At 34.7% G+C, this 19,282-nt stretch overlaps 1 protein-coding gene across 1 annotated transcript; it reads right to left on the bottom strand.

Annotated features, from left to right (window-relative positions):
• Positions 1 to 600: 600 nt before the first annotated feature.
• On the bottom strand, positions 601 to 2,041 carry LOC129000371 (uncharacterized). Its single transcript, XM_054427334.1, has 2 exons — positions 1,333 to 2,041; positions 601 to 872 (listed from the first exon to the last, which is right to left on the bottom strand). Exons 1-2 carry the CDS (start codon positions 2,039 to 2,041, stop codon positions 601 to 603), a joined length of 981 nt encoding a protein of 326 aa, XP_054283309.1.
• Between the last annotated feature and the right edge of the window lie 17,241 nt (positions 2,042 to 19,282).

The following is a 19,282-nucleotide window of genomic DNA, read 5'->3' as shown; positions in this document are numbered from 1 at the left end:
GACCTACACTTACTAACGATTACTGTCCGCGAGAGAAAAGAAGTCCCCTGAGCTCCGGCCTATTCGTAGTTTGAAGGCGTTACGCTTGAACGTTTCGCGCGACAATTAGAGCCGTCTTCACTCTGCTCTGTTAGTTGTTATGCTTAATTTTTGTATGTAATATCAGTATGATTTTTATGAATCTATGTCATAATATTTTTTGGCATAGTTATACTATCGAAGGAAACCCATTTTCTAGTGTTACTAAGGCAAATTAATGACTTTTCTACTTTATGATTTTTGTTTAGTTAAATGTAACAATACCAATAAAATACAATACTGTACAATAAAATCCTTTTTAAATCAGAGTTTGCAAGCATTAATCCCAAATAATTAGTTGATCCATGAATATACTTACGGTGAATGCATATTACCGGTACATAATATAAGTACTCGAGTACAGCCAATAGAGATCGATGGAGTACAGAAGTTTCAATAGCATTCATCAATAAACAACTTATTATTAAAGTTTTTAATCCTATTACCATAAACCTAAGCAAAATATCAATAAAACAATTGCCAATATAGTATTTTACTTACAAATTCTGATATTGTAAGAGTTTAATCGATGTTCATTGGCAAAGGCTGGGCTAACTCCAAATCTTCTTCGTCTGTATCATGGGGTTCAGAGTCGGAATCCTCTGTCGATGAATCATCTCCGCCTCCCAAATTGATGACAAGTTCATCGACCGCGTTTTCCACTATGCCATCCGTCGTCCAGTACTCATTTTCTGTATGTTCTACATGTTCGGAATATTTTTTCCACAACGCAGGGGTAACAGAGTTAAGCGCCTCGTTTGCCAAGTCAGTCAATGCGCCCAGGGACATGCTACCTGATAAAAATACTTCCGTTGGATATGCCATGTCAAACTATATCATGCTGAATATGTGGCTATTAAAAAAAACCATGAAAGATTGACAGTTGTATAAATGTTTATAATGATTTAAGGCATAGTGATAGTACTGTGCAAAAATAAATTACAAAAAATAAAGGTTTGTTTTTTTCCAGAACAAAAATTGTGTTAAAAAGTTATATTTTGAATGTAAAACCATTTAATTTTTACATTGACCTTTTTCAAAAGTTTACCACGAATTTTTAAGTATATTTAAATATTGTATACACATTATTTAAAAGCATTAAGTTTTATTCATAAATAGTTCTTTCAAAATGTAAAATATTGAATAAAATAAGTAATTATTTAAAGAGGCATAAGTAGTAGTACTAACATTTTTGAAACTAATTTTAAATAAAAAATGTTAACATATATCTAAAGTGAGTTATGGTAAATTTACCTGTTGTGTTTCTTGATCGAACATGTTGTTTAACTTTTGCCCAGACAAATTCTATGGTATTTAAGTCACACATGTAAGGCGGAAGTCTTAAAATGGTGTGGCCTTGTTGTCGTACCAAGTTATCAATTTTGTAAACTTTTTGTGGTGGTTTAAGTCTTTCAATGGCTTCAAAAAGTTCTGCTTTCCTAGTTGTATTTTGTTCATAGTCTTCGCCGTGTTTTGACAACCACTCAACCATTACTTTCTTTGTTGAAGACTTATTAGGGACTTTGTCTTCCTGTTCTCCATGATACGGAGCGTTGTCAATGACTATGACTGAATTTGGCGGTAAATTTGGCAATACACGTTCCCTAATCCATTTTTCAAAGTTGGAAAAATTCATTTGGCCATGGTAGTCTCCTTTGGCACTGTTTGCCTTATAAATAAGCCGACCCCCCTGCAAAAACCCTTCGTTTGACCCAATGTCTACGACAATCACGCGGTTTGACGCGTTCATATCAGGTAACACACCATCGACGTCTACACTTTGCCAACATTTCTGGAACGTTAAATTACTGTCTATCCAAGTTTCGTCCAGATAGAAAATTTTCCTTTTTTGTTCCCTTAGCTTTCTTATCTCTCGCAAATACTTAAACCTCCAATTAACAATGTCGGGCCTTTCAATCAAACATTTTCTTTTGGAACCACATTTCTTCCACTTGAACCCCATATCTTTTAAGAGACGCCGAAGTGCCCATTCGCTCCATTTAAAATTTATTCTTTCTCTCAAAACAGGTAATAGTTTTTTACATGTAGGGACAATTTTTTTGTTCGTGTAAAAATCGCGTATTACATCTACGATTACACGCCTATCAAAGCTATCTATTTGTACTTTATGGTGGTCAGCCTTCTTGCGTTTTTTCCCGGGTGTACAGAGTTTTTCATCCGGTGTTTGTTTGCCGGCTTTTCTAATTCGTTTAATAGTTTTTTCTGACACTTTACAATAGTTTGCGGCACGTTCTGTTGCCTTTTCTATCGGCACTAATAACCTTTTGTCTTTACATTCGTTGTCACAACACTCGATCACCCGCCTAATTAAATCCCTCTCTCCACTATGTATAGTAGCACCACGTTTTCTTAAATCCATAGCTACAAGGACCGTCCAAAACAAAACGAACTCACTACGCGAACACACGAGACTGCACTGAATCAAATGACGTGACCACATGATGATAATCCACTTACCAAAACAAAGATATGAGTAATTATGTTTACAACAGTTGTTTACAGACAGACATAGAGGCGAGGCACCCAGATGCTTAGCGCCTGCAAATAGTGCGCGATACCCTCCAAACATAGCTGTGTTCGCTCTGGCTCAAGGGACTTCTTTACTCTCGCGGACAGTAGTATGTTTCGTCATTAGGGCCTAAAAAGATTGTTCGGCTCGAGGGCGAAGACGGTCCATTTCTGTCAAATATTTCACAAACTATAATTTAGTACATTGTTTGTTGGCATATGATTTAAATTAGCTCTAAAAATATTTTCCTCGGCTTCTTACTGTATATTATATTCTAAGAACTATTGATGTTATTTAGATGCAATGCCAGTATGTTTTACTCCGCCAACACCATATAATCCCTTTCTTACTTATTTACCTATTTACTACTAAAACACTTTTACATACCAATTTTACGAAATGATAAAAAAGAGTACATTTTCAGTGAAACATACCTATAACATAACAAGTTGATAAACACAAGCCTAGGTGTAATAATAATACGATAGCACGACGCACACTGGGTCCGCTCAGTTCAGTCCGCTCAGTCCGCTCCGTCCGTCTCAGCCAGTTTTCGGTTGGCGAGCGATTTGGCCGGAAGCGACGGAAGGAACGGAGGTGCCGCGCATGCGCAGTGCAGAGTAACAGCAGTCAGTGTTGTGCAACTGAATTTTGGGGTTTTGACACATGTTCGTAGTAGGCCTACTGTGTGATATTTATTAAATAAGAATTTCGACGAACGACTGATCTCAGTAGTAGAGACGTATCCATTGTTGTACGACCTGTCTGTCACGCAAGGATTACTACATTACAATAAAGGAGGCCGCGTGGGAGGAAATGTCATTGATACATAGAAAATATATTGATAATGTTAACCCATAATCGTCTCTTTTTCCTGACAACTTTATCATCCTCTTCTGCAGCTAGGGCCAATGCTATTACAGCTATTCCTTAGTACTTACTGGGGGAACTCATAACAAATAGGAAATCTCGACACAAATAATTTACTTGTGAACAATGTCAGTGTATGTCGTCCACTAGCGATTGGCGTTCAAAAACGACTGAACTGAGCGGACCGAACTGACGCAGTGTGTGGGAAAACTGCCGGAACTGAGCTGACTGACCTGAGATGAGCTGAGCGGGCTGAACTGAGCGGACTCAGTGTGCGACGTGCCTATCGCATAAATGGGACAATTTAGTTTTTAAATCTTTAAACCCCATTATCCTTTCAGAGTTCTAGAGTTGAGGCTCAACATTTTTAACTTTCCTGAAGCGATAACAGTATTCGTTTACATTAGCAAGAAATGTTAACACTATTTTGGGGGAAACCCCATAAAAGAATATACAACGATTTTCTTTCGTTTGTTAGTTAGATAAAATATTAATAGGCCAGATATAGGGGTGTTTTCCAGAAGTAAAAGGCTTAGATGGGCAGGCTATGCGTGGTGGATAGGAGATAAATAAACTTTTAAAAGTATATTCCTTAGTACCACAAGATAAAAGACCACTTGGAAGACCAAGAATTAAGTGGAAAGACCAAGTTATGAAATATCTCCTCAGACCGGGATCTAAATTAGAAGAGACAGGGGATGGAAGAGAATGGGTGGCCAGAATCCTCATAAGGTGTCAGTCTGTGGTCACGGAGGTAAAGGTGCGGTAAGTACATATATAAGTGGTATATGCAATTGTAGCAACTCTACTCAATACCAGTGTGTGTGAATCGGTCTCCAATCTCACTTCAAGTCTTTTCAAATCGACGCAACTGCTATTTTATGGTAAAATTATCGAATTTAAAATGCATATCGCTATATTTTAGGTCTATAATCGGATGGAAGAAATAGGTAGTAACGTGACATTTGTTAGTATGGTCAACAACTAAAAAATAACAATTAATTGTTAATTAGATTGTTTTGTGGGCAGTTGGCCCCAATTAAAACTGTCAGAATTTGTCACTGTGCGTGTAAACTAGATGTTCTGAAGTGAACTATTCCGTTTTAATTGACTACTCGATTACCGTACGTAGGACGGGCCAACAGCTCGTAAATGTTTAAATGTTTTATACACTTATTTGTAAAAATTATGTTTCACCCTTACATTGAAGTTTTTGGTTTGTTTTGCTATAAATATTTTGACTAAATTTGACGACGAGCAGAACCAAGTATTATCATGGTCCTATCTAAATTTCTGTCTGTCTGCGTACTTGACGTGGACAAACAAGATACCAATTTAAACGCTACATACTCCGGGAAAAATAAATAAAAGAGTACAGGTAACATAGCAGTTTCCCTGTATACACTAAATGTTTAAGAATTTATTTTGCTGTTTACTATTTCTAGCTTATTAGAAACCCCACTTTTGTGCGACACATTTTCTCATAGGTTTTACTCAATACATACTTTATCAAATGATAAAATAATACAGCGTCAATCAGCTGTTTAGAGAAATACCCTTCTGAAGATACTGAGAGACTGCAGCCGAAATGCTGTTTAGCATAGCAATGGGAATTATAATATGTTATATGAAAGTGGGAAGGAGTTTTTATAACCAATGATGGTGTAGTGCAACTGTTTTACAAATTTTTAAATAACCTAAATTTCATGTAACTGTGTAAATGTAAACATAGATATTTGGGCCGACGAATGGTGGTTTTATTGTAGATTCTAGATTTAAGATTAACGACGCAGTTGTATGACCGTGGAGGGTGTATTAGCAGACAGTTATAACGACAATGGTCACAATTTATGGGACACAACTATGCAATAATCTGGGCACGGGATTTGCCAGAGATGGATGGTAGCTCACCACACACCACACACCCCAGCTTTATAAAGTGCCTCGATAATTTGTTTTAGTTTTGGTTTAATTTGTCTGAAAATATTTAGGAACTTTTTAAAACGGGTTGTAGTAGTTTTGTGGAAGCATTGCGTTTTTTTGTTGTTCCATTATTTTCATAGGTAAAACTATTTAAATCTGTAGTTAAAAATTTACACTTTAGAAGGGTGGTAAATTGAATTTTTTAAATAAGAGCTTTTTTACACAGCAAAATACAAATTAATTCTCTTTGATATTAAAGCATGTGAAAATCGTGTTTATATGTCGAAAAGTTGTTTAAAAAGGTCTTAACACGTTTTGTTGTGTTTAAGATTTAAATAATATGCTTTTCCTATTTTTGACCCTCGTCAATTAGATATATCCCTGAACTATGGAGAATGAGTATATCGTTGTAGTTTGCTTGTTTAAGAAAACATGTTAACCAAGTTTGGTACATTTATTTATTTCATTATATAGCCTACTATTTATAATTTTACGAAAACACACACTCTAACACCTTCTCTGTATCAGCAAACCTAAGTAATCGTAAAACGTTATTTAAATAAGGAATAAATTTGACATTAAAATATTATATAAGTGAAAACCCAATCAGGTAAATGAATATTCGCTTTATCTGCAAGTTTCCTGCGGCGAGGTAATATTTTATTTGAGAGTTTATTGGTCTTCATAGTTTAGGAATTACTTAAGAGTGGTTGTTATGTAATTTCGCATTAGAAAACCTATTCGATTTAGCTGATTCTATTGCTGTGGACATACTAAACCCTCAGAAACTTACTGAAACCTCTTACAACCCACAGCGGGTTCAGAGCTCAAGTCGTCATAAATTTAGTAAATGAGCTTAGGGTCTCAAACAATCACTTTTCATGATTTGAATGGGTCAACATATGATTGATAACATCACTTGGAAGTAGGTAGAATAAGGAATAGTGTTTTTTTTTATATTTTAAATCGCCAATCCTTTGCGAGATACTGGGACACTGCATAGTCCCTCTAATGAAGGATTCATTCGTCGAGACAGCTTCTGCAGACGACGTGACGTCACGACACTTTAGTCAATAAATCATTTGCCTTAAGCCCTTCCGTCACTACAGATATGTGTGTCCATTAGTGAAATTACCAAATGTGAGATATTTATAAAAACTCGCTCTCCGGTAGACGCCACGTCCCTTGCGTCCTCCGTCCCTGAATATTCTGTCTCTATCGTCCTTCCCTTGCTCACCTGTCTATCCATTCTTCTCTATACTATATTTCTCGCGTTTGTGTAAAACATGTACACAACTTTGTTTTATAATTAATTTGTTAATATTTGCTGCCGGCTTGATCCTGAGAAAGCAAGTAGATTTTAGATGGTTCAAGACCCATCTCTTCTTGATAGATGAGATTTTAGGAAATAGTCCTTGTAAAAGCATCATGAAGATGCCCGGTAGGTTACAAAGATGGGAAGATCGCAGTTGAATAGCACAGTTAAAGGACCAATTTCGTAGACCGATTTTTACAGTTCAATAAGAATGTTTTATAAGTGCCTTCATTGATAAAACTGTTTTGCTCTTCCTCTTGTCCTACAGAAAATTAGGCTTAAGGTTGAAACATTTAACTGCAATCAGAACTCTTTAGGCTTGCTTGACATTAGAATTAAAATAAGTCTTTAATGTTACGTCAGGGAAGCAGACTTACAATATTTAAAGTTGATAGTTCAACCTAGCTGTTTTGATTCAAACATTTTACGAAAGAACACATCGTTATCACAAATAAATAATTTGCATTTTCTTAAAAAGTTCAGGCTCATACCTATTCGACAAACAAAGCAAAAGTAAATTTTTGAATCGTTGAATCTCTCTTAATTTTACATCATGCGAGAGATGTTGTTCAGAGATTGACACATTTTTAGGGAACACTTAACAGGCTTATTAATTTTTTAGAATATATCAGGAATCAAACCAGTTACTCTCAAAGTATGAAACGCTAAGCACTGCGTTTAGTATCACACATCTTGTAATAAAAAAAATACTGTAAAATTTCGTATGCTAACATTATAAATGAGCTGTAAATACGCACGAACCACACATTTTCTCAGTTACATTTTTAATAAGTGTCAGCAAAGTGGAGAGGTGATAGCCGATAAAACCTTGGACATAAATGGTTTGCCTGACCAGAGTTATTGCCGAATGTATGTCACGTATATGCATACCCAACACTTGACGTGAGGCATATATGATAGCGTAGACACGTACACCGTAGGGGACCCATATACTGCTTGTCGCTCCTTATGACTTTTATTGATTTATACCCAACCTTCTGATCTAATCTAATATCAAGTCATGTTTGGGCATTCGGTTTTATTTTCGAACATTTTATTTTTCACGCTAGTAACTAGCAATGTTAGTGAGCATGAGTAACTATTTTTGACAAGTTTTAGTGTATGATTAAAGTCTTCTTCTTCAAACGCGTTTGATAAAACGGATCGGTTCTGGGCCCAAATACACTTTATCATTGGGTTTTAAATTAATTATACTCAACTATACAAAAGCTATACGGTACGTTAAATTGTAACAAGACCAGATTTTTTACAGGTTCCTTATAAAGAAATAAATACAAATGGTAAAAAGGCAAAAGAGTGTATATGATACATGGTTTCATTGACCATGTAGTGTCTAAATAATTTGTTATTTAGACACAATTTTAAGTTTGCAATTGTTAAGTTAAGTGAAATAAACGTGTAAAACGTGTAAGCGATTAAGAATTTTTAAAAATCCATTGAGGACATATAGGTTTTTTTTTTGTTCCTTGTTATAGGAACAACATAATGTTTGAGCGCTTGGTAAATGCTAAGAAACTTGTCTTTCAACCCAATAACTAGTGTTAATACTTATTATCTATAAGTTCATAAAAGATCATTCAAAAGTAAATAGCTTTGAGTTGTTTGGTACAGATTTTTTAAATGTATACTTGCGCCATTTAATGTCAATGGTTGAGTTGTCTTTGAGTTGTAAGTTTAGGAATGACCATTGCAAATCAATCCTCCTCCTCCCCTCGTGCTGTAACCCTGAGTGCTGATTGTCGAATCCCAAGAGAGGAGGTCTAATCCTAGATTAGGTTACACCTCACCACAGTCCGCAACCACAAACCTACTGTGACTATTGATCAGCTGGTAGAGGTCTTGAACGTCAAACGACCGTGAACTTAAGTAGACACTTCATTTAAATACCGGCTGTATTTGTTAAGCAATGTAGCCGATAACAGGTTGTGGTACAGTTTACTAAATTTCTCCCTATGTTATTGCTACATCATATTTGATAATGATATATGATGATATTTGATGATGATAGGCACCTTCTATGACTTACAGTATGTTGCCATTTCAGTTAGGCTGAATCAAAAAGAATACGATACGACCGAAATCATTTAAATTAATCAGCATGCTAAATAAATGGCTTAATTATGTGACTGGCAATATCTTTAGCTTGGGAACGAAATATCTAGTTCTATCCAAAATCAATAAGTACATAGTTTGTATATTGAAAACTGTCCATCTTCTTACTTGCCAATCTAACTGTGTTTTTCTTGGTTTTAATCACGTTTTTGCCGATGCTCATGTTTGCTTTTAAGGTATTATTTCTAAGGAATTTGTGATCTACTTTATTTGTATTTGTTAACAGTTTACATGTAAAACATAACTTTGTATGGTGTACGCTAGCTAAATAAGGACGTTATTCGTTTATTCATTGCAGACAATCTTTCAGCACAATCAGTAAAATACCAAGTTTTCATGACATTTCGTGCTATATGATCCAATCTATATCTAAGGGGAGAAAGTTTCTAAGCATAACAAAACTAGTTCACAAACTCAACGAGGCTGGGAAATTCAAAAAGAAAACCTTATGAAGGATTCTAGTCAAAGCAAGAAACAATAAGTTGAAAGAAAACAACTATGTTGATGTGTGTATCGTAAACAGCTCATAAGCTAAAATATACTGCTTATGCTCAACGCGTAAACTGAGAAAATACTAAATACCAGTATTACACCTAGAAAAAACTTCCAAGAAAATCTTAATGTTAAGAGAAGTAAAGGGGAAATCCCGAAACAAGTAATTCCGTCAGTTTTAAAAAAGTTTCTTCTCGTAAAAGCGTGAGTCATGAAGTTGCAAGCTGCAACAATGCAGCCATTCATTGTTCACCTAAAAACTTGAAGCTGCTATCAAATAACAGTCAGTATCATTTACTGCTGAAACAAATGACTTTGGATCAGACGGTCCGTTTTGTTTATCGCCAAACTTGATGGCGGAACAGTAAAATCGCTTGAACGACCAGTCGATCCAAGTCAACGCACTTAAAGCTTTTTATCTGTGTTTTATCAGGGTATGATGACCATGGATGGAAACATGTTCAAAAGTGTGTTTAGTCTTATCTTATTATACATAGAAAGTGCAATTTTGACTAGGAATTTTTTTACACCTTTTTTAGGCTGGAACTCAATACCGTGGCATTATTCCACAGGTTCTATTGGCGATTGACGGTATTTAAGCCCTGGACCTTGAAGACCGAAACCCCTCTATCTACCACAACAGTCAGCTCCCCGACAAAGAAATGTAAGCACTTTCACAATATCCTAAACGTTAACTTTTACAATTAGGGAACTATATGCTATCTGTAAACCAAAACAATATTTAAAAAATATATTTTGGACAAGACTTCCGAACCCGGTTTACGGCATAACCCCCCAAACTTTGCCTGAATATAAGCAGTATGTAGGCCTACTTGAACGAACATTCTTCGGTCTTTATTGTGGACCCAGAAAAAGAGCAAAAGACCCAGTCCTGGGTCCTACCATGAAACACTACGGCAACATCTACTTTTCTATATAATTATTTGCAGGTACACCGATTTATAATAACATAGTTCTTTAAGCATAAGTATTCGATTACTTACTTTATACAACTTTCTAAAATTATCGATACAAATCGAACCTTAAAACGACGTTCTTGCAGCGAGCTAAATAATTTTTACCCTTGAATATTGCCAAACTTTGCTACTATCTGATGGTCGGGTTTGACAGTTGTACCAACTTCCACCGACCACTGGTCAGACTTGACACTTGTACCAACTTATAATTGCCTAACATTAGAGACCGCTGAGTCCTTAGCAGATGGAAGTCGAGAGTTCTCGAGGATTAGTTCAGGAGAAGTTTGTCTCAAACTTTAATGAAACGGAATTAGTGCCCTTTAAAATCCCTTAAAATGGATTTAATTTTAGGCATTTTAGGCCTCTGTTCCTTTCTAGGGTGACGATATGTTAAAGTTTGACCCCATCGTTAAGTTATAAGTTCTATCTACCCTTTCTATTTATTAGGATGAAAATAAAGGGAAAAGTTCATAACCCGATTGCTTCTTCTTTTGAGAATTTCCCGGAGCCCGTGTCTTATCCTGAAGGAGACGATAGTAAATTGATTAATTCAGATTGAATTTGATGGGTATATATTTTTATAGTTTGGTATTGTTTCCCAACCTTTTAAAACTGAATGAATACAATCATATTAGGTTAATTGGATAAATCCAATTAATAACTCAACCAACGATAACAATTTACCATACTAGCATAGACCTAAGAGTAACATTAATTTTTGTTTGAGCTTTTTGGAATCTATTTAATTTTATTTTTACAAACAGCTTGTAATGTGTTTATTTTTGCATGTTTTCTGCTATAGGATATTTTCTTTTATCACCCACAGTATCTTATTAGCGCAAGCACAAAGTTTAAATATTTCTTTTCAAACCCATAATTATATAAGCGTTGTTGAGGCTTTGATATTTTTACAATCTAACAGCCAACCTTTCTGATGAGATAATAACCTATATTTTCAAAATAATAGTGCTAGCACAACGTACAAACAACAAATGTGTGTACTGTATTAGAAATTACAAAGACAATCCAAAGTAAAAGTTTTCATTATAACATACCACATTGCACTAAAAGAATAACCCTGGCCATAGTGACAGGATTTGAAACACGATGCCACATAAGACCTCCCATCCTCCTTTTCTGAATCTTTGAATCCAATTGTGCAGTGCTCTTTTAAATTGTCAATAGCATCAGCTCCCGGAGCCGTTTGTGGCAATACCGCATATGCCATCACATCAAACCTACAGGCAATGTCAGCGATCCATCTCTTTAAAATGATACCAGGTGGTGAATTCATCTTGTTAAGAATGTCTTCGGATGTTTGGGTGAAGTAAATTTGATAAAGACGACATCGTGTCAGCTACGAAAGTGATATTTCAATACAATTTCATCAATGCAAACTTCTAGAGCTCTTCAATTTTATCACATAAGGTACTCTTCAATCATATCAATACCATAAACAGACACAATAGGGAGCACGGTAAACTCTTTTTGTAAGGTTGTTCAATTTATTTAAGAATCTAATGTTTTACATAACTAACGTTCTTGTAGTTACTATGGGCATAGCATTGATTACAAAGTTACAACACCGATTCAGAACTATCAGTGTTACAACTTAAAATGCTTATTGTTGTACAAAATTTGAAATTATGTGAGCTATTTTTCATTGTATAATAGCATTTCGATTACTGAAGTAGTATACCATCTCCATGGGCCAGCTGTATCCTTTTACCACCCATAAAGTACATAGATTGGAGCCTTTGGTATTTGAGTATTAAATTGAAATTGTATTTATCTTTCGGTTTTGTCAAAAATGCGGTCTAATGGAGGCTTACAGAACATATAGTTGTAGGTAGGCGTCTCTTCAATCTAGTACAGAGATTACTGAACGAAAATAAAAAGGAAACGGTGTTTCACAAAAGCACATAAGAAACGTTCACTCCATGTTAGTCTGTAATAAAAGGTAAGAGTTTTATTACGGAAGAATTAATTTCAAGCAAAATCATTCTACAAAACAGTTCACAATTAATTCATCGTGTCCTAACTAGTTATTTTGAAACAAAATAGCTTTTCAATCGAACTTACGGTTTACGGTTTATCCAAAGTTTACGGACTAGAATAGCATTTAGTTTTCAACTGCAGCGAGAAGATGTAATCTCTTACTGAGTGTTATAAAGATCGTTTCCACAAATCACACGTTCCACTCGGAGTTATAGACGTATAAAGGTGTTCAGGAAATCTCTATCTGCGCCACCCATCACATATAATGGCTTAGATATAGCCCCAGCCCGTGTATGGTGTATCGGTTCTTACTCTATCATTGTAGAATTATGAACAGGTGGTAAGGCGAGTGAATTTTGATTTATTTGAATTTTTAATTTCTGGGGCTATACCGTAGTATTATGGAGAAAGTATTCTTTTCCTAAAAATTTTCGAGTTTGAGTTTTGAGTGGATATATTCGTTTTAGGTCCCCCTGAACCCCCAAAAATGGTTTTCAATGTGATTTTTGTGTGTGTGTGTGTGTGTGTGTTTTTGTGTATGTGTACAGAGCTACAGACCAAACATATGTAGTCCGATTTTAATGATACAGTATTTAGTATGTAGGTACTGATCAACAACCTTTGTACTATAGTATCTCCAGGCGTGTTTCCCTTTTTTAGAAATTTAGAGTTTTAATGATAACTTCCACATAAAAAACGGAAAAATCAAATTTTCTCAAAAATGGCCCGAACAATTTTGATAAAATTTACTATGTTATTGTCTTTTCAATTCTGAACAAAACTATATTGTTCGAATTGAAACAAAAATTGAATCAAAACTCCCATTTCTATATAAAACGGTTCAAAAGTTATGTTAACTTTTGCCCCTTAAAAATCCCGTATAAAATAACGGAAACTTTTATTTTCGAAAAATACCCGGTTTTATTGAAATCAGAATGTTATGGTTCTTTCCAAACAAAATAGTGCAACCCTCATTACTGTAAAAATTACAGCCAAAAAGTTATTGTACCTATGTTGTTTTCCCATATTAAATATGGGAAAACAACCCATAAACCATGGGGCTGGGATAACCCATAAAATAACGAAAAATCGGATAAAAAACCGGGTTTGAATAAAATTAGAATGTTTTGGTCTTTATAATCCTAAAAATGGTGCAAGTTCCATTGCTGTACAAACTACAGTTTAAAGGTTATTGCAACTTTTGTGATTTTCTCTATACAATTTCAAATTTACTCCCACCACATACCCATGTTAAAGGTTGTTGACAAGCTAATGGGAGAAAGTATGTGTCAGATTGCTGATACCGTTTATTTAGTATTTGTTAGTGTACCTATCCAACTTCTGTTCTTGTAACTAACATCTAACAGGACGAAAAAGTAACTAACATCGACCTTTTGAGAAAACAATATTTGCCAAAACTTGAAATATGAACAAAATTACAGTTTGGTAATTTCAAAATACCATTACTGTAATGAGATAATTTCTCAATTAATCAGTGGTTTAATTTCGGATGTAAAAGTGCCACCGTTGTGATTTTAGGAAACTAGTAGATAAAATATGACGTGTCGTTACGTTATGATATCGATGTTATGTTTCCTTTAACGGCACAACCATAATCACAACAAAATCGAGTGCAAATTTATCAAAAGTAAACATGTGTTTGTTTCTTTAACAAACCTTGCATAGAAATCTGGTAAACCAATTGTGTTTTGAAACCGCGCTTGGTTCGGCGTGATAAATATTGTTTGAAAACATGCGTTGTTATGAACTAGTAAACATGTACCTTGGAAATACTAAGTAAAATCCTGAAAAGGACAAACAACGTTCGTTGTTGTTTATTCTATTTTTTTTTTCTGACATATCATTTATTGAATATACAGTAAACAAATGGCTCGGGTTGTTTACCAGACTCTAGCTTGGGTTTGTTTTTCACATTTCCTCAGGTAGGTAGAAGTTGAAAAATCTTCGTGGACCGTACTCGTTCCCCAGGATATGTAGACATGCTTTATATAACATAAATACATTGTTTTGTTAATATTGATAAAATTTTCATAATATCCCTTGATAACGCCCATGATATCCCTTGATATTATGAAAATGTTAGCAATATTAACAAAACAATTTATCTTTGTTGTAATTTAATAAGGATTTAATGAGGATTAAATCTATATTCACATAGATTCATTACCTAACATAAAGTTAAGAATAATATAGGCTCCCTTCTCTTCAATCATTATAACCATCGATTATAATGATTTGTTCACACACATAATTTCGATACCTATCTTTTTAATTGGGCCAAACACTGTAATATAACGCCCAATAGCATATACAATATTTGTACTGGATTTCCGGTCAATAAACTTAACATAAATAACTTCTTCTTTATATTGTTGGGTCCTCTATATGTTTATTTATTATTGTAAATTATTATTTTTTTGTGAGAGTGGTCTGCGGCTATGTTATTTTATAAAGTCAAAAGTAGGTTTCTCGTATGTGTTTTATATAATATTTAACAGTATGCCAGTCTATTCACGTACCTGTATATGAATCTGTATACGGGGGTGGTATGATGTTATCTATTTGTAACAGTTGCGTAATAGTACAAGTTTTTAAATCTTTAAAACATTCGATTCATAATACTGATTGCATAAGTTTTATACACTATATTATGCAACAATTGTTCAAAAATACAAAAAATAAAACCAAATGTGAGGCAAGGCTGCAGGTTTGTTTCATTAATTACAGACTCTTTTAATGTTTTGATCCCTTTTTGCGGTTTTTAATTGTTTCATTAGCGGCTGGACAGAGTTAATGCTCAGTGAATTTTAATTTGTCAACCATTTTTATGCCAAAAAATATCAAAAGGAAAAATTAATTGTGTCCTGTTCATTGTGGGCTTAAGGTTTTGTGAGTTTTGAAATAATTAGTTTTTGTGGAACAAGCTGTTTTCATTTAATTTTTAATTTATTGAGAGGTGGTATTTTTTAGAGGGGTTTATATTTACATTTGGGGCCAACTTACAGGTTTTATTATTGCTTTTATTGATTTTTTAAAATAAAAACCCCAAGAACCTAAAATTACAATATAAAGAAATGTTTCCTAGAAGATTTAATTTAGTATTTTCCTACAAAAAAATTGTTTGAGTCGGGAATTTTATAGAACAGGGAAACTTCCAATAGATTTTGTGATTGAATTCTCGTACTAATAATAATAGCTTGGATAGAAATAATGAAAAGACATTTCAGTTATTTGCTCTATAAAAAAATACATAATGAATTTACTTTTAATTACTTCCGAAACCGTTAATAAAATAAATTAAACCTAAACCAGGTAGGGGGTAAAATTACTCCTAAGCAAAGTGTCTAATTGAAACCTTTAATTTACTACCAAATTCGCCCCTTGTTGACCTCCCTTTTTCCCTCAAAGTGGAGAGAAAACCTCACAAATTACCCGCTTAAAATGCAATTTCCCGCGAAACTGTCGCTTCAGATGTTAATGTAACAATTCTAACTTTTTTATTGGCTTAGAAGTTTCTTTAACTCGGTCATGTTAAGGAGTCCCGACTTCGTCCCCCCCACCCGGCGCCAAATGTATGCAAATTACATTTTGTGAAAATTGTTACGAAGGGTGCTATAATATGCCCTTTCCCCATAGTTAGGATAATAGAATCACTTGGAGCTATCGTTCTGCCTCCCCCTACCCCTTCTTGGCACTTCTTGGCTCACTCTTTTTCAGTCTTTCCACTTTGTATTGCCGGTGTACACACGCTTTTCGTCGACTTATGTAAATTTCCCGCCGTTTCCAAGCTGGCAGCGCCATCAGCTCTTGTATCTACTATGATTATTTCTTTGTTTGGATCCAAGCGCCATTGTAACCTCCTTACGCTGCTCTTGTGTTACTCTGTAGGAACGGTGGAATGAAATTCGTAGTCAAGTATTCAGGTTGTATTGGCAGTTATTAACAATAATTGCTATGATGTTTTAAATCTGTGATTGTACATTAGGCTAGTGGTGGTTTATATTTCACACATAAATTTACTCCTGTAAAATGGTTAAAACGAAAGAGGAAACGACCATCACCTATTACGCAACCATTTATGTGCGGTAAAACAATAAAGCCCGGTAAACAGTGCATATTTGTAGACGTATTTACCCGTGGCAAGTAAACAGTAGACGCACGAGCATAGATCGATACATAACGATATTTGTCGTCCGTCTGTCTGTCGGTCGGTACACAATACACGCGGTCACGACAATATGTCGTGTGGCAAAAATCGTTAACATATCTTTTGTTTGGGATTTATTCCGATTTAGGTTTGTAAATGATGTAATAGTTTTATGTTATAACAGTTTTCGCGAACATGGAATATTGGATATGGAGTCATTTAGGATGTAATACAGTAACTGATGTTCTGAGGTAAACTAAAGTAAATAGTAGTAAATTACTGTTAATTATTTTTTCCAGATAAGCTAAAACACTGGCATTAAAATACTGCGAGAAAGCAAGAAGTGTGATACATTGAAATTTCTTGCAATGCATGTATTTGGTATAGGGCAATCAAACAGACCTACTCGTATTTTGATAAGCGATCATATTGAAACTCCTTTGGTGTAGAAACTTAAATAGAAAACTAAATAAAATATCTGATAATCCACAGTTCCACGAAATCGTTTTTTAGTTTATCAATTTATGCTCTTATGCAATTAGTGATTTACAAAAGAGTTAATATTACTGATGAAAACAAACAAATAACGTCAAGCGTATACCAGAATCGTGGTTTTAATTTCAAGGAATAGTAGATGGACATTAAATATAGCAAATGTTTTTGCGAGATAAGGAAACTCATACCGTACACATATTTACACGATAAGCCTATCTAACTTAACCCATTCATTTATTTAATCTTAAAAGTTAAAAGGGAACATCCAAAGTACAGAATCATAATACAAAACAATGAGGAGATGTTTAAGAGGTCCCGGGTTCAATTCTCACCAATTACCAATGGATATTATCCGTGTGTAATCGGTAGAAATCAGTAATTTTTATCCACGACCTTCTTGGACTCGCCTGAAGTACTGCTTAAAACAGTTCTAGCTTAATTCCTAGACAAAATTAAAATACAATTTGTACAATTTGTTTCATATTCTTATTTAAACTGTCACACCCCAGGTTACATTAGCCTATTTCCTAAACCATCACTCCCCATTTTCTCCACGGCCGCTCCGGACAAATTGTAATCCTTTAGACCTCCGCTAATCCTCTAGATCACAGACCTCGTGGCCCCAGAGACCCTACAATTATCCTCGGTCCCTCAGGAGACCACGGGGGCAAGGGGGAGTTACAAATCTGCCGAATTCAAATTCATCCTAAACGCGGCCGAGCCGCCCAAATTGGTCTGACAAAGCTTAACACAATTCGCCGATACAAAGTCGCTATTTACATTTAAGATCAGTCAATTGTTCACATTGCGTTTTCTAATTTGCCCGATCCAACACGATTTCCCCGGATTCGGTAGCGGCTTTTGATACTGGAAAGATTAAAAATCGCAAGTGAAAGGGAGAGAAATTAGATTATATTTCGATTTTAAAAGGGGTTGGTGATTTGTGGCTTTCGGTAGCAATATTCAATAAATTCTATCAACTGGATCATGTACAATAACATTTTGATTCAGTTACATAATAGTTTATATTATTTATATATTTTCTAGCTCCCATATCTGCGTATTTGCGGCATAGTTGCTGTTACATGGTTTTACTTCCTCCTCCCTATACTAATGTATTGTATTCAACAAAATTTTACGAAACGGAGTTTTAGGTTAAAACATCCGACTAGTTAATTAATTGTTATAAAAATTTAGTATGTCCCTTTAACCGTAAACAATACAGTTCAAAATCATTGCAATTTTTGTGATTTCAGCGGTCAAGTTTTTAGTATGCCGTTCATAAGCCATAGCAATAATATATGTAAAATAATATATTATCGCCTACAAATTAGTGTAAGAGTTTAGCTCGGATGAAAATAAAAATATTTGAATTAAAACATGTTACACAATATTTATCATGTCTAAAAAGTCATTATAAAGTGATCGAAGAATTAAAGTGGTTTAAATACATGTAATGTTGATAATCCAAATGTGGGTATTCAAACCACTTTAATTGTATCTTGGTAAGCCCTCTTTCACACCAGTACGGTGCGGGAGGCTACCCGTTAGAAAAATTATTGAAGAAGTGTCAAATTCCCGTTACACAACTTCGTAAGCCGTAACACGGCTTCGTAAAACCCAGAGACTCAATCATAGGACCTGTTTACAATAATACCTTAAAACTATCATTAAAACCTTTTAAATAAAAGATACTTGCGTAAGACTACTATACTGGTCTAAGTCCATAAGACTTATGATTCCGCTATCGAGTAATTAATTATTGGGGGCCTACTAAATAGCTTTCTTTTAAAAAGTTTGATTTGCAAGTAATAACAACATGATAAAACGAATAAAAAATTTATTTTAATTTATTTTTTGACAAGTAATGTGAAATATAAATAGCCCCACATCTGACTAATGCATGCCTAGATGTCCAACTCATCTCATATTCAGAAGGGGTTTCTCTCCTTTTTCACGGTGTCTCCCTCTCGTTATATTGGCATGGTTATAAATTGTCCAGTCCGCCCTTGTATTCCCTAAACATCCATTGAAACTTGTATACATACAACCATTGACAGTGCATACTGTAGTAGACATTCTCGTCTCAATGTTCAGCTGAAGTCAGCTATAACTCAACGGTGCACGGCGTTGCTCCAAACTGTACTGCCTCCTAAAGGGACTACATTGAAATATGCTGCTCCAAAAGGTACTGTTTCAAAAGGTATGTCTAATGTTTCGAAAGATACTGCTTCAAAAGCTATGCCTAATGTTCCCAAAGGTAATGTTTCAAAAGGTATGCCTAATGTTCTGAAAGATACTGT

Source organism: Macrosteles quadrilineatus, unplaced genomic scaffold, assembly GCF_028750875.1.
Source record: "Macrosteles quadrilineatus isolate MER2022 unplaced genomic scaffold, UCM_ALF_1.0 Scaffold_8__2_contigs__length_117827958, whole genome shotgun sequence".
NCBI lineage: Eukaryota > Metazoa > Arthropoda > Insecta > Hemiptera > Cicadellidae > Macrosteles > Macrosteles quadrilineatus.
The sequence above is the reverse complement of the archived record's forward strand: the minus strand, read 5'-3'. Positions and strand labels throughout refer to the sequence as shown.

Bases quoted from the DNA above. Each gene is read 5' to 3' on its own strand.
- LOC129000371 (XM_054427334.1), bottom strand. From the start codon at position 2,041: ATGGGGTTCAAGTGGAAGAAATGTGGTTCCAAAAGAAAATGTTTGATT. The intron at 873-1,332 runs GTAAATTTACCA...TATTTTTATCAG, and splicing joins TCGATCAAGAAACACAACAG to GTAGCATGTCCCTGGGCGCA.